Source organism: Gigantopelta aegis, chromosome 8 (genome assembly GCF_016097555.1).
Source record: "Gigantopelta aegis isolate Gae_Host chromosome 8, Gae_host_genome, whole genome shotgun sequence".
NCBI classification, from domain to species: domain Eukaryota; kingdom Metazoa; phylum Mollusca; class Gastropoda; order Neomphalida; family Peltospiridae; genus Gigantopelta; species Gigantopelta aegis.
In genome coordinates, this window is record NC_054706.1 from 65551416 (window position 1) to 65568195 (window position 16780).

Consider the following 16780-nt stretch of genomic DNA (forward strand, 5'->3'; position numbering starts at 1 on the left):
TCACATATATTAACAAATCGGTTGCTTCAAGTCAAATATCTTTTGTCATTTCCATTCATCTGTTTCTTTGTATATCAGTTCATTTTGTTGTTAATTTGTTTGTATGACTTAAATTCAATTTCAATGCAAATTAAACTAAGCATCTATTTATAAATAGAGGCTTCAATATCAAAATGGCACATACAGGTAGTTACAAAATAATTGTAAAGTCAAATAAAGCTCCAGTATAAAAGGACACACTAGTTCATAAGATTTAAACTGACATAAACATCTATTTACAAAACAGGTTTCGATATTGAACATCATATATCTACAAGTAGGCTGCTTCAAGTCAATTTGTTTTTCAAGAAACATCAGTTCATCCAATGATACCATCACATGATCAGTAAAATCCAGTTGCAGTATTAAAACAAAAGCACAATTATTAAATACAGAAGTTGTTGACTATAGGAATAGAATACAAGTACAGCTATTTAGAAAAAGTGAAAAAATTACAAATCAAGTTCATTTATCAATACCATTTAAAAATAGATATTTAGTCTTTAAAAACAAAATAGTATATGTTCACATCTTAGTATTTAAACAAATTTGGTATGAAATTTACAAAGAAGAAGTTTCAACGTAAACTCCACATCAGTTTACATAACAATGTCTCTAAAAACATGTTTATTTTCAATATGTAATGAAATGAACACCTATTTACAGGATATTTAAAAAAATAAAAATAATAAAATATATATATATATATATAGCATACATGTATGTTCACAATTTGGTATTAATTTTTTTTTTAATGAACTGAACATAACATCTATTTACAAAGCAGAAGCTTCAACGTAAACTCCACATCAGTTTACATAGCAATTAATGTCTCGGAAAACATGTTTAGTTTCAATATATAATCAAATAACACCTATTTACAGGATATTAAAATATCTATCTATATATATATATATAGCATATGTTCACAATTTGGTATTTATATGAATTGAACATAACATCTATTTACAAAGTAGAAGTTTCAAAGTAAAATCCACATCAGTTTACATAACAATGTCTCTGAAAACATTTTTAATTTCAATATATAATGAAATTAACACCTATTTACAGGATATTTAAATATACAGTTTTGTGTGTGTGTGTGTGTATATATATATAGCATATGTTCACAATATGGTATTAATTTTTTTTAATGAAGTGAACATAACATTTACAAAGTAGAAGTTTCAAAGTAAAATCCACATAACAATGTCTCTGAAAACATGTTTAGTTTCAATATATAATGAAATTAACACCTATTTACAGGATAGCAGCTTCAGAGTAGTAAAATCCAGTTTCTGTGACAAAATCAACATCACTTGGGAACATTTCATCAAGTCATTAGTTTTGTTCAAAAAAATTCTATTTTGAACTAAGAACTTGAATTTTATGTCTGTTTCAGTAATAACCCAGTACTGTCTATATGTGAATACAATACTGATTGATATAAATTATATCTTCAGTCAAACCAAGCTTCATAATCAACACACACACATGTTCTCAAAAAGGTTATCTACTAAACATATCCAAGACAAAATTTAGTTTTAGTATCAAATGAACTTAACCCCTATTTAATTATCAATAAAAACACAATTTATCACAGAGGCATCTATGCAACTTATCGGAGACAAAATTCAGTTTAAGTATCAACTGAACATAACCCGACTTTAATTGTCAACAAAAACATATTATTATAAAGGCATCATCATGTATAAAACATATTTAAAACAAATTTCTGTTTTAGTAACAAATGAGCATAACATCTGTATGTATTTAATTATCAATAACATACCACACTTCTGAGACAAATCAAATTTCACTATGAAATGAATTTTACTTATTTACAGAAGGTTTAAAATTCAGTTTAAGTATGATGATGTAACATCAACTATTTACAAAAGCAGTATGTTAAATACATTAAGTATAAAATTTCCTCAGAGAACATATTTTCATTTAATGGTGCTTACTACACATTCAGTTTCAGTTTGAACTGAAAATAAAATATATTTAGAGAATAGAGGCTTCCGAGTCAAATCAAGTCATAGAAAACATGGTAAATTGTAGTACGAACAAAAAACCCATCAGTGAATATATTTATGAACATGGTAGATCCAAATAAAATCAAGTTTCAGTTGTCACCGGTGGGTAGTATAACACACATCATAAAAAGTCTGGTACAAAGAATGGTTGGATCAATAAGTATAATCATAACCTATGTACATGGTATATACCTGATGCAGAAAGAAATATTTACAAACATTTTGATTTAAACATGTATTTAGTTCACTTCATAATTTATACTTCTTCTATACGGAAATAGGAACTGCGTTGACAAGTCTTCATTAATTCAGCATAAAGACATTCACCTCCAACATCCTAAAATAAATGAACAAGTACTTGAATTATTAATAAAAACATAATAACGAGCAAGCAGAATACAAGAAGAAAGGAGAACAATAGGCCTATCGGCCTACAGAGCTCCGCTATATAATTTTCAATTTTGTCAGTAGTAGATAATTAATTAATTTATAAAGACCACCTTAGAATATCCATGTTTCAAATTTGAGAATTATCAAATTAAAACTGCAGGAGATGTATTGTAAGATTTGTAAAGTAACCTTTTAAAAATATTATTTTATGACATTTGTGATCTTTGTTATTTTTTGGAGACTAGAGCAAGTCTAGTAATAACTTCTTTCAGAACTAAAGAAAATGTTCAGCATGAAATTTTTATTTAAATTTTAAATTTTTGTTTCAAATTTAAGAATTATCAAATTAAAACTGCATGAGATGTATTGTAAGATTTGTAAAGTAACCTTTTAAAAATATTATTTTATGAAATTTGTTATCTTTGTTATTTTTTGGAAACTTGCTCTGATTGTAATAACTTCTTTCAGAACTAAAGAAAATGTTTAAAATTTTAAATATTTAATACAATTTCCAAAATCTCTCTCTATTAGTTTGATAAGGCTGCCCCTGAGAATATTTAGACTAGGTTTCAGAACTATAGAATTAAAACTCTATGAGGTGATAGACTTTTATCTTTTCAATCTTAACTTTTTATTTAAATGTTTAATTTTAATAAAATTCACAAATTCCAAATTTCCAAAATATCTCTGTTTGTGGAGATTGGTCCAGGAAATCATAGTACCAACTTTCAGAACTACCGATCAAAACTCTAAGAGAAGATGGACTTTCAAATTTTCAATAAATAAACATTCCATGTTTGTGTTACGATTTCTTATAAAACCCACACAAAAAGTACCTCACTCCCCACCCCCCACACCAAAAAACCAACAACAAAAAAAAAAAACCCCACAACAAACCCAACAACAACCAAAGAAAAAGAAAAAAAAACCCACAACCAAACAAATTAACATCTTATTTCATTTCAGTGTATCATTTTAACATAATATTGTTACAAATTGTTATTATTTAACTGTCATTAAATTAGCAAATTTAGTTTCAAGAAATATTGTTGTGTAAATAATTCAACATCAAGACATTCACAGTTGATATAGATTTTGACGTTCAAAAGTTTCCATCATGTAACAAGGAATACATTTTGTCAAAAGCTGTTCAGTAAAAAAAAAAAAAAATCAAACACATTATAACTTGTAGTTTTTAGGTCAAGATTTTTTCAAAAATACTTTTAGAACTAGCTCTTACCAATAAAGCAGTAAGGTATCTTTTATTTTCTCTTTCCTAGGCAGGACAGTACATACCACAGCCTTTGAGGAACAGTGAAAAACCCCAAGTCCATCACACCTTAGATGGGCACTTTATCTCTGAGCTACATCCCACACCATAATTTATCAAGAGCATTAAGATAAAAATTTAAAATGTTTTAGCCAGTCATAAAAATTAACAACAAAATTAACTAACAGATGCAAAGAAACAGATGATAGGAAATGCACATTATTAACAGTAATTCTCATGGTTCTGATGTCATCATAAAAGAGGGGCATAAAGCACTCACTTGATGCGCATTGGGTCTGGGATCGATCCTCGTTGGTGGGCCCATTGAGTTATTTTTTCGTTCCAGCCAGTGCACCACGACTGGTATACCAAATGTCATGGTATGTGCCATCCTATCTGTGGGATGGTGCATATAAAAGATCCCTTGCTACTAATAGAAAAATGTAGCGGGTTTCCTCTCTAAGACTACATGTCAAATTAACAAATGTTTGACATCCAATAGCCGATGATTAATAAATCAATGTGACTCTAGGGGTGTCGTTAAACAAAACAAAAACAACCCCATCCAAAAATAACCAACGTTACTTCTCAATTAAAACTCACCTACTTGTGTTGGCTCACTGCAGTTTCTTAACCCAAAAGGAGCGCTGTTTTTTTCGGCTTGATCACCTCGCCTTCTGGCTCAAATCGACCTTTTTTCTTCTCAATATACTTCAAGATAAAAAGCAGAACATGCATTATATAACAAAATTAATACAGTGTGTATTAAATCTTTCCAGTTTTGTATTGCTTTGTTTTTTAGGGGTTTTTTATATGGACAGTTTGATCAATAAAGTTTGTTATTTACTTTTTCATTTATAGGAGTTATTTATAAATCAAACATGTATAAATCATGCAGCAGGTGGTTGAACACATGGATTTAATATCATAAAAATTAATTCCTGTAATGACTATTACAAGCATCCTAAACGTTTTTGAGAAACACAGCAAAGCCTTGTAGCCTTGAAAATAAGCAATTTTGTCCTACTAAGGTAAATTGTTTGTCAATTAATGGTAAAAGTATCTTAATCTTTTAACTGTGAAGGCTGTTGCTTGTTTTTGTGTGTCAGAAAATGTCCCCATAAACACAGTTGACTGTTTAATACAGATTAGCTTGGGATAATAAAATGACTTCTTAAAGGTTAACTTTACAGTAAAATTAGTAACTATGAGTTACTGTATAGTTTGCATTCTCAAAAATCAGCAAAGTGTTTTTCCTACTTTTGTTTTCACATAAGTTCTGCAAAGTGTCTTATGAAATACCTAAGCTAAACATTCCAAATTTAAAAACAAGGATAACATTGTTATTTATATCTGACATCATTCTTGATGATTTTTAGTATTCAGCTGCAGATGGGGAAACTTGCACTATCAAGGGAGTTAACTCACGGTCATATTTTCTTGGGGTTTGTTCAAAAAGCAATTTTAATGCAAGATTTTCAATAATTTCTATAAAATTGAAATAGCCTTTACTGGAAATGAAAAAATATGTAATGTCATCTCCTGATATTTAACTACAACTTGGCAAAGCATTTTATTTGCTGGTTTGTTTTTGGTTTGTCTTTAACTTTACTTCATTACAAAGTTAACCTTTAAGACCGATACTGACAGCTACATACATGTAGGTACCAACTTTGCAGGTTTTACTGCAGTCCTGTCAAAAATATGCATTTTACTTGTCAATGAGGGTGGCATCCCAGTTGGTGGGCCCAGTGGGCTAGTTCTCATTCCAGCTGTGGTATGTGCTATCCTGTCTGTGGAATGGTGTATAAAAGATTCCTTGCTACTAATGGAAAAATGTAGCTCTATACGTGTTTGACATCCAACAGCCGATGATTAATAAATCAATGTGCTCTATAAATAAAGGAAACTTTAAACTTTTACTTGTCAGGGAGTCATGCTGCAGTGTTCTCACTGCTCCATTTAAGCAGGGTAACCCGTTCCGCTATTGATTTTGCCGCCCCACTTTGATGTTTTGCACCCCTCCTTTATTTTTCTGCGCCCCTCTTTATTTTCCTGCAACTTACTATATTTTACAGCATCCCACTCCTTAGGTTCCTGGGTGGGTCAGAATGACTAAATTCACACAATTTGTTTCTTCATGTGCCAAGGAACTGGTCAAGTAGTTTCAGAAGATGATTTTAAAAATTGACTTAATTTTTCCTTTTCGGACTATGTCCCACAAGCCCCATAGGGTCAGGATGACCACATTCACAAAAGCGTTTCTCCCTGGGCAATGAAGCCTCCCTCAAAATTTGGATTGATTTGGTTGAGCAGTTTGAGAAGATGCTTTTGTTTTAAGTTGCTTTTGTTTTAAGTTGCTTAATTTTTCCTTTTCGGGTCCCACCTCTCAGGCCCCTGGGGCTCAGAATGAACACATTCAAAAATGTGTTGCTCTGTGTGCCAAGGAAGCTTCCCATGAACTTTGGTTGGAATTGGTCTAGTTGCTTTGGAGAAGAATGAATGAATGAATGAATGAATGAATGAATGAATGAATGAATGTTTAACGACACCCCAGCACGAAAAATACATCGGCTATTGGGTGTCAAACTATGGTAATGCAAATAAATAAAGTGATGATCAACATCAATATAAAAATTCAAGGTTTAAACAAAAACAGTGTAAAGTACTGTGCAAAAATACAAATACAAATATCACAGAATTTTACGGACACCGAATTTTACTCTAAACTTCAATTTGTGCTGTATTGGCCATTCTCAAAGAGAATGTTACACCCCTGCACCACGGTGAGGTTACAGCACGCGCAGGGGCTTTGGAGAAGAAGTCAAAGAAATAACAGTTTAAATGCATTTCCCTATATAACTATAGTAAACTTCATCTTCTCACCAGCAACAAATTAATGACATTAACAAATTATTGACCATTACATATATGACAATTATTTGGTTATAGAATTTCTGGAAGATGAAAAGACCTTTTTTTTTTTTTTTTAAATTGGCCTAATTTCCCTCTTTTGGCCCTACCCTTCAGGCCACTGGGAGAGAGGGTCAGAATGACCAAATTTATAAATGTGTTTCTCCATGTGCCAAGGAAGCTTTTCACAAACTTTGACTGGAATTGGTCAATTAGTTTTGGAGAAGAAGTAAAAATTATGAAAATGTGCAAAAATAACAACACATTCGATGAATCTCCACCCACCCCCAAAAATGAACCATAATAAAAACCCTATAAAACAAAAATCATCCCTCAGTAATGTTATAGTGACAAATATAATCATAGATTTGACCTTTAAACATATGTTTGACCTTGCTTCTTAATGCTGGGTATAAATATAACAGACATCACTGACCCAATGTTGATAAGATTTTTAGCTATACTAACACAAGGTTCCATTAAAAAAATCTGACTAAATACAGCCACTAATGACCAACAGAAAGGATGGATGGATGCCTATTAATATAATTACTATATTCCCAATCGAATTTGAAATGGTGGGGCACCGTAAATATAGTTAGTAATTAATAATATTTAAGTTGATAAAGCATAGTAATGAAATGTATGTAGAACACTTACCCGATGCAAAAACTGTACTGTAGACTTAATATGCTCCACACACAGGTTTGGGTGAATGTCCAACTGCGTTGGTCCCTCTGGAAACAATCTTTGTGTATCACGAGGCCAGAGTACAGCATTCTGTAGTATTTTGGGACCAAGCTGGTCACCAGCGAAAACATCAGGGACATTAATATACTGGTATGCAAACCGTTTTAGAGCTGCCAACAGTCTTTCAAGTAAGTCAAGTGTATTTTTTTCTGTCAGACTTCTAAGATTTATCTCCAGCTCCTCATTCAGAGGGGTGGTGAATTTGTCCCCCAGGAAGCCAATGGCTGTGTCTGCCTCAAGACTCTCGACATACTCAAACAATGATGTCAAAAAGCAGAGTTTTATAGGATTCAGCAAACCTTCTACATGAGGTGACTTTTGTAGAAAATAAATAGGCCACTGTGTAATATAGTACTGTGCATGATAGTCAGTTTTATTCTTTGGTAGTTCTGACTTTTTCATTAAAGTAAATATGATCTCTAGGTATTCAAGAATAATTCTCAGGTAGGTGTGACTTTGACACTTGAGATTCAAAACTTTCTTTTTGATGTCTGTTGTTATTTCATGCTGCTCTACAAATGCTTCAATATCTTCAAATGGAGTGACAGATCTGTAAAGACAATCCCCTAAAAACACAATCACCGGAAAGCTAGTTGTGACTTCCAAACATGGCTTTTTCACCAATATGTGATCTGCAAACTGACGCTCTATGAAGTAAAAGTCATAATTGTGGATTCTGCCATGACCATAACCTGTACAACACTGCGAAAATTTGAGAAATGTTTCATTAAGTCTTTGTTTAGACAGGTCCATATTCAGGTGCACAATTTCTTTGTCAGTTACCTCTTCAATGGGCAGTACAGATAAGTATGCTGATTTGTCGGTCTTCTTCACAAAGCTCAAGGAAGGAGATTCTAAAGTGAGACTTATGATTGAAGCATCCTCGAGAAATTCGTTTTGAATATTCTTCAGGGCAATAAGGATCTGATAAATAGTTGAACTGCTGTTAATAATGATACAGTCTTCCACAATATTAGTCATGACTAGTTGGGGAATTCTGCCAAGATTTTTGTTGTACTTTTTAAGAAGCTTTTCATTTGAAAGCAGCTTGTTCCATGAATCCCTGAAGTTTTTAAACAACTCGTGAAAATGCTCTTTCTGATCATCTCTGTCGATGAATTCTGAGAGAAATGTCTGTTTCAATTCATTTCTTGTCCATTTGTAGCTAATCTTTTCAAAACAAAACAAATTCCACTTTACAAGTGGCAATAAACACCCAAGTAATGCCAACTGCTTTTCTTTTGCAAATACAAGAGCTAAAAATGGATACTTCTTATCCATCTTATTGATCATGAACTCGGACTTCATGTTTTCAACACTAGGTGGTAATGTATGCCTTAAAAACAGCGGGCATCTGCCTTCGTCCAAGTTGACTTCATACAAAATACTATCAAAACTCTCTGGCTCATCTGTGCATTTTCTTGTTACGTCTTGAAAGGCTGAAAATCGACGTTCAGTAATTTCATCAATCTTTTTGCAGATACTGTCTTCATAGAACTGTCTGTTCTTTGCAGTTTCAAATAAAGTTTGTTCATGGAATAGTAAAAATTCCATTTCATGTAATAACATATGAAGAAATTTACCAAGTTGAGCATTTCCACATGCTGTCAACTGTCTCAACACCTCCCAGTGTGTAGTGATGTGCTTTTTCAGAAAGTCTTGCACATCAACATCCTTTTCAAGGTTAAGATGTTCTGCAAGTTCTTGCTCTTCAAGGACTCCAAGTGCTAAAGATCCAGCAAAGCATGCATGCATCAAAAGGTGAAAAAACCTAAAAGCCACTGGAGATAATGACCGAGCAGTTGTCATCATATCATTGCTGGGTTCACAAGGAATATAACCTTTGTACATGGGCTTATCTTCCTGCATAAGAGAAAGATGTTTCTGTGCCATTTTGTCACTTTTAATTCTTTGGGAGCATACTGTACACATGTCTCCATCCGAGCCATTATCCAAAGTTGCAGATCTAAAATTGCAATCACACTCTGAAAACTGGACTTCTTTTACATCTGTCAATGAAGGGAAAAATCCTTGCTTGGTATCATCAGTCTTGGTCACTGCAGATAAATAAAATTTAGCAACATCAGAAGTATTTAGCATACATATGCACCATATTAATGGTTTGTGGTCTTGATGATTTACCAAGCAGCAGCACATAACATGAATCAGAAAAGAAGTTATCTGAAATTCCTTTTCACGAGTTTCTTCAGATAAGTTCACAACCAGAGAGGAATTAAAATCTTCCTGACAACAAAGACAACGTAATAATTTTAAAGCACTTTTTGACATCTTTGATGCTTCTGCTGCTCTGCAAATACAGGATGAATTGCGTTTGCTCTTTTCTGATAATGGATGCATCAATCTGGATAAGAAAAAATTCTCAAGTGCAAATGAAAACAATGCAAGCTGTACAGATCCACCATTTTCAGAGGCACTGATGATCATTGTCAAACTTTTTTCATCATTGGGGAATGTTTTAAATGCATCTTTGATAGTGTTTTCTTGATCTAGTTGAAAAGGTTTTAGTGGGTTGAGATCAAAAGTACTAATCAATAGTTGTTGATTTTTATCTTCCAAAAACCTGTACCGTTTACATAAATGGTTTAAAGTAATGATGCCATTACCTGCCACAGCACATTCAATAAAATGTCGCTGAAGACCATACAGTTTTTTCTCATTTTGTTCTTCCTTCGAAAACTTTTCAATTAATATGTTTTGTGACTCCAATTTGGAAAAGCGCTCAAGATGGTATTTAATATATGCAACTGCAATTATATGAGCAAGGGACATGTTTGAAGAAATGTACTTGTTCCAACAAGAAATGAATGTTTCCTCTTTGATTTCATTATCAACAATAAAGTGTTGAAACATGTCAACACAAACGCATGGAAATGATGATTCTCCCAACTGACCTTTTAAAATTTCATCTAATTTCTGGAAGAAAGTAGGATGTTGTATGGTCCTCTGATCCGTTATGATGTCAAATAGATTTATTGGACCATGATCCAAACCTAGGTTACTTGCAGTTGCTAAATGTAAAGCAGGTCCAAATAAATAAAAGTCACCTTCTTTCAATAGTTCTATGCTGACTGTCTCATCCAGGACCCATTCCATTATTGGGGTGTCAGGACTGGCTGCCATACAGCAACATACATAACAAGAATAAAACTGCAATACATGTTCAAAAGGAACCCCAGCTTCTGAGTTCAACTCCTTTAGAAATCTCAATATGAAATCAAACATCTCCTTTGAATTTAGCGTATTCTTGGTTAGCTGTTCACCAAGTTGTACAACATATTGTTCCGAGATGCCACCAAAGACAACAATCATAGTAGAAAAATGGTTGCATAGTGACAAAGAGTGTGACACATGTGGCAGTACTGACACGTCATCAGCATGGGTGAGTACCATGCTTGTGTTCCTTTGCCATGTATTGCAATTGTCCTTGTCCTTTAGTTCAGTAGAAGACTGCAGAAGCCTCTGGCAAACATGCTCTGTAATTCTGCTCCATGTGGTTATTTCAAAACAACTCTCATCTTCATCAGTCTCAGAAGTTTCACTTGGTAATTGTTCTTCTGATTCATCCAAATTGCTTTCTTGTTCTTCAGTTGATCCATCTAGTCTTTCATTTGAACCAATTAGTCTTGTAAATTCATGATAATATCCGTCTGGTTCACCAAACTGTACCTGCATACAGGCATCAACAAGATGTTGTACAGCATGCAATTTTGGTTCATTGAGCCACCAAGTTACATGCAACTTAGTAACAAACATTGGAAAAGATTCATCTGACAGTGATATCAAAGAGGTTAGAATGTTTTTGAGCATATCAACTTTTTTTGTAATGTCTAATACCACAGTACGTCTGGAACACAGCAGTGCACAAAAATCATCAAAGTAATCATCCTTTTGATTGTCATATTTATGTTGAAACATGGCAGATGCTGATTGTTTTATTGGATCCAAATATTTAACAAATATTGCATTCAGTTCTTGTTTTGGTACGAAATCTGTTCCTTTTTCAGTCATGATTAATGAGCACTCTTTTGTACATTGCTTTTGTACTTTTTCTTCAATTTGATGCAAAAATACTTTGCTGAAAGGGTGTTTTAAATCCAGCAAAATGTTGGGTCCATAAAAGCATTCTGGACCAGATGGAGGAGGTTCTTTGGATATGTCAACAACATCTTCATTGGCCAGATGATGCATCCACACATTCATTTTCTGATAACATGGCTGATCATTCACTTGCCAACTGCAGCTATTCCAAGCATTACAGGTTTCAACTTTAAACACAATGGCAGCTAGTGGGTGCTTTATGTAACTGACTACCACTTCATCCAGAACATCAAGGAACGTAGAATAGGCCAGAAGTTTACGTCTGTCACAAGCGACGTCAACCTGCCACATCTTTCCATCATGTAATTTTTTATTATTTTCAAGCCAATGCCAAATGATCTTTTCAATGCAAGACATGATGGGCTCTGTTTCTTGAATTGCTTTAATTATCTCAGACAAGTTATCTAATGTTCGCAAACTCCTGCTGTACTGTATGCAAGTGAAAGCCCAAAACATAAGCCTTCTTATTGCATCTTGAAGTGACCCTTTCATCTTTATTATATCAATAATAGACTTTTCATGCATGTCTACCAGTGTAAGTTCTCTCTGCACCAAATTGTCAATGACTATTAGTTTCCATCCACTAAGGAAAGTAATAAAACATGATCTTTCATCATCGGTTCTTTCAAGATGAAGAATAATGATAACATTTTTCTCACACGAAAATTCTACATCTGAATTTAAAAATTCACTCCTCTGTCTTTCTACTGTGGCTTTTAGATGCAGCAGATGTTTTTCATCAACACTTGGTAGACTTTGAATTACCAACAGCTTTATATGGCTGTCAAACCAGAATGTTTCAAGTCGTGATGACAGCTCCTTTTCAGACTTGAAGGTAGACAAGTGTTCAACTTGACATTCTGACTGAATACAGTTTTTCACATTTTCATGTATGTTAGTATGTGTACAAATTATAATGTTTTGTCCACTCACACCCGATTCATGCTTTTCAAAAGATGATTTCAAAAATGATCTCAATCCTTTGTGTACTGGAAGCTCAAAGTAAGTATTTAGCAAAATACCGTATTCTGTTTCATGGCGTCTTGACAAGATTGATTTCTTCCCCCGAATTAAGCCTTCCGGTGTGCAAACCTTTATCAGTTCATGTTTGCATTCTTCAAGAACTTGATCTTTTGAACATGTTCTATCCTTACTACAATAATAAACAAGAGATGGAATGAGTTCATCACTGTACACAGGAATCAGGTCATTTGGTTTAAATGTCATGTTGTCAATTGTACTCAGCTCTGCAATCCATTTCTCTAGGATGTCAACCATTTTTTCCTGCTCTAAATCAAGGATATCAGCAATTCGCAATATCTGTTTTTCAAACCTATTCAAAAATGGAGGATCTGAAATATTCAGTTTTGTCTTATCAATTACAACTATGCAGCGGAAGTTTTCATGTACTTGGCACCAAGGGTTATTGTGGGGCCCTAGAGCAACACGACATATGTTCTTTTGGTTCATACATGTGTAATTTTGATTTAGCATATCATACAAGCTTCCATATATTTGATCTAGGTCCTTCAGTATCAGCACTATACCTTGCTCCATATACAGAATGATCTTGCTGAGAATTCTGTAGCTGTACTCATCTCCAATATCACTTTCAAACTGACTTCCATAGATAGTGACAAACTTCCTATCACTTTGCTTAAGAAGATTTTCAACTACATCAAGCACTGCATCTCCTTCGGTTATTAGCATCAAATTTCTGGCTTTTTTGTCTTTGATATTATCTTCAATCAGCTCGAGAACTGTCATCGGTTCCAACACTTCATCTTGTACAACCATATTCTTTTTCTTCAACTTGTCTCTAAATATGTCCAGAAGTGAATGTATCAAAGATGACTGACCCCCAAAATTCCTTTGCATACCTCTCAATACACACTGTAGTTTATCTTCATACTTACTTTCAGGTGATAGTACACTTATATTTCTGGATACATATTTCACCAAAGAGTAAAAATCTCGGAGTCCATGAAAGTTTGGTAGAAGAGTGGTTGCTTTGAGGATGTACTGATGATATGTATGAGCTACAATGTTGAGAATATCGTTGTCAACTCTACAATTGTTTGATGCCGTGGCAACACTAATAGCTTGCCCAGTTTCTTCAAGTTCATCAGCATCCAAATCAGGTCGTGAAAGGTGTATCACACGATTCATCTTGGCAGCATCAAGGGCCCAATTTGATATTCCAACTACAGAAACTTGTGGGTTATCAGGTTCCAGCAAACTGTGCAAGACTTTCAAAGGATTGAAGGGTGAATTCTCTGCTAGGCCAACTTCATCCAGAATCACAACCGGAAGAACACTTTCATTTTCTGAAGGTTTTTTGTAAGATTTTGCGTTTTCAAACACTTTTATAATGCCAGATGATGTAGACATTTCTGACCCTTGGTAAGTAAAAAAGTAGAGCTCTGGTAATGTTTGAAAAAAGTCATTTACTGAATCTTTGCCTCTCAAATTGTCTTTAATCAGCTGTAAAGACAGTGATTTGCTACATCCTGGCTTTCCAACCAAGAACACAGGAAGTTTGTTCAAAATGCACACCAAAACAACAAATACATTTTCTTTCAAAGCAGAATTTTTGGCAATACCCTCAGGAAGATCCATCCTGTTCAAAAGATCTTCTTGCTCATGTGAAATTACAGCTGCAATATTACAATCTTGCCAAACTTTATACTTCTTGAATATAGAAAAAAGCTCATTTTTGTATCTTCGTCTGTTCTCTTTTTGTGATATTCGATAATAGTAAGTGTGAGCCAAACTAAGTATAACTGAATTTCTTTCTACTTCATCATCTGAAGCATCTTTCTCTTTATTTTTCAGCATTTTACCAAACCAGGTTATGAGTTTTCTGCAACGATCTATCTCCCGCAGACTGACACAGTAAAGATTTTGTTCAAACTCTTGTATTAGGAACTGTGACTTCACCAAGAGATCCACCAGTAGTTTAGTTTTCGGTCCAGATACCACATCCGTCACCATTCTTTGAATGTATGCAAATTCATCATTCTTGCTCAATTTACCAAAATCCCAAACATAGTCCAGCATGTTTTCAGGTAATGGATGAACCCTGTAAACTAACCCTGACTGTGCATCCACTTGTGTTTTAGTTTTCAAACCAGGAGTAAAAACATCAGAAGTTCGTAATTTGTATGGATTACAGGCAGCAATGACCACTACATTTTCAGGAAGTCTCATATCATAACAATTTCGATGACAAATAATATTTGTGATCAATCCCAAATGATCTGAAGTGTTGATTTCATCTAGAAATAGCCAAATGGACTTTTCTGGTGTACTAGATGCTTCTTCAGTGACAGAACTGATTTTTTCTACAATATGCTTCTCATCAATGCCTGCATGAAAATTTAATATAGCCATCTTTGTGCCACAAACCTGAGACAAATATTTAATGACACTTGTTTTGCCACAGCCAGTCTCACCCATCATTATAACTGGAATGTTGGCATCTATTCTCTGACTTATCAGTATCATTTTCAAAAAATTGTCAAGAGTCAGAGCATAAGAATGCTGCAGATGTTCTAAAGTACTGTCTGTTACTGCTTCAGGTTCTTTTCTTGTAATCAGCTGAAGCATCTTCTGAAGTTCAGATGGACTCATTTTTGAAAGATCAGGCAGTTTCTTCCTTTCTTGAGACAAGTACAAGTCTTGTATGTCATGGGGAACATCTCCACAATCTCTGTACACAAAAGAAGTTGTATGTTGGTCATGATTGTTAAAGGTAATAATCAAGTGATTGCTATCTGTCCATCTGATCAAACCAGTTTCTACTCTCTCTACAACTGAAGCTGCAGAAACTTGACCAGAAATCTGACTGCAATATTGGTCGACAGTCATCTTTTGACCACTTCGACAAGATTTTACAGATCGCTTGGCAAACTCCTTTGATACTCTTAGTAATGCTTTGAGCATGTTTTGCTTAATGGTTCTTCCTTTATACGCTTGCATGACGCGAAGTTGCTGTACCTGAAAAAATGCACTGCGTGACATTCTTCTCAGCTGCTCTGCAAGAACACTTAAAGAAATATTTACCAGTGTGAAAGAATTGTCATCATCAAAATGAAAAAACCTTTTAAGTAGTTCTTGGCAACTTTTCTCAGATAGTGGTTTAGCAGCAGTTTTACCTTCAAAATGTATATCATTGTCAGGCAGTGTGTTGGCATCCATTGCATCTAAATAAAGACAAACTACTTGCACAGATGATTCAACTTTTGTTGGAACAACATAATTTGAAAAAATTTCCCATTCCAAATGCTTCCTTTGGAACATCATTGTTGTGAAGAGATTGTTTTCCAAATGATTATTGATTGTGTTTGCAATCTCGATGAATATATCCTTTGTTTCCAAAATGACACAATTGGATTTATATGATACATTCTTCAAAATAATCATCTGAAACATCAGTATATCAAGGTCTAACGGCTTACTGACAAGTTCCACACTAATGTGTAGGATGTCATCTTTTGTCAGTTTCTTGTCCAAAAGTTGAGTCAGAATTGTCTTAACATTAATATGACCATTGATATACATTGTTTTCAACTCTCTCTGCTGTGTTTGAGCTGCAGTTTTAATGGTTGTCGTCTTTCCCAGGCCTGGAACTTGAGATGTCATCGTAATCACTGTTGGGAACTTCTTCTCATAGCAATTCTTCATTTCCTTTTCTGTCATGGGAATAATATGACATACATAGTCAGAGAAATAATCTAGGAATGGATGACCTGACCGACCTCTGCAAATTAGTGCAAGTCTAGATGACTGCCATTGATGTTGCTTTATTTCATCCACAAGAAAAAACTGTAAGGCATTTGGTAAATTCTCCACCATAGCAATGCAATATAGTTCAAATTCTTTGTTTCTGGAGTTTCTGTCTGCAGATCGCAAGCACCGTTGTAAAAGTAGGTTAATTTCTTCCCATGTTGTGTCTTCTCGGCAAAACAGGACCTGATGAGCAAATGGAAATGCTTGAATGGTATCTTTGTACATTGCCATTAGTGTAGGTATGACCTGACTGGAATCTTTTTCTAAACAGGCAATGCACAACTGTCCCTCTTGCACAATGTTTCTTTGGGATAATGTTTGTGAATTTGGAAAAACCACTGGCTTCAGTACCATATCTTTAAGCAAGCTGTCAAAAACCTCCCCAAGTAAAGAAAGACCAAAATCATGTTCCGTCTTCTTACCATTGTGAAAGTGTTCACAAGCCTTTTGAAAACAATCTAAATGTAAT

At 34.1% G+C, this 16780-nt stretch overlaps 1 protein-coding gene across 2 annotated transcripts; it reads right to left on the reverse strand.

Moving 5' to 3' along the window:
- Positions 1-694: 694 nt before the first annotated feature.
- Positions 695-12492, reverse strand: LOC121378222. Of its 2 annotated transcripts, none has more exons than XM_041506300.1 (3): positions 7312-12492; positions 4346-4449; positions 695-2415 (listed from the first exon to the last, which is right to left on the reverse strand). In XM_041506300.1, the coding sequence occupies exons 1-2, from the start codon at positions 12043-12045 to the stop codon at positions 4369-4371; spliced, it is 4815 nt and encodes a 1604-aa protein (XP_041362234.1). In that variant the 5' UTR covers positions 12046-12492; the 3' UTR covers positions 695-2415; positions 4346-4368. The 2 variants fall into 2 exon arrangements, with proteins under 2 accessions (XP_041362234.1, XP_041362233.1); XM_041506299.1 differs by having other exon boundaries at positions 4342-4449.
- Positions 12493-16780: the final 4288 nt, after the last annotated feature.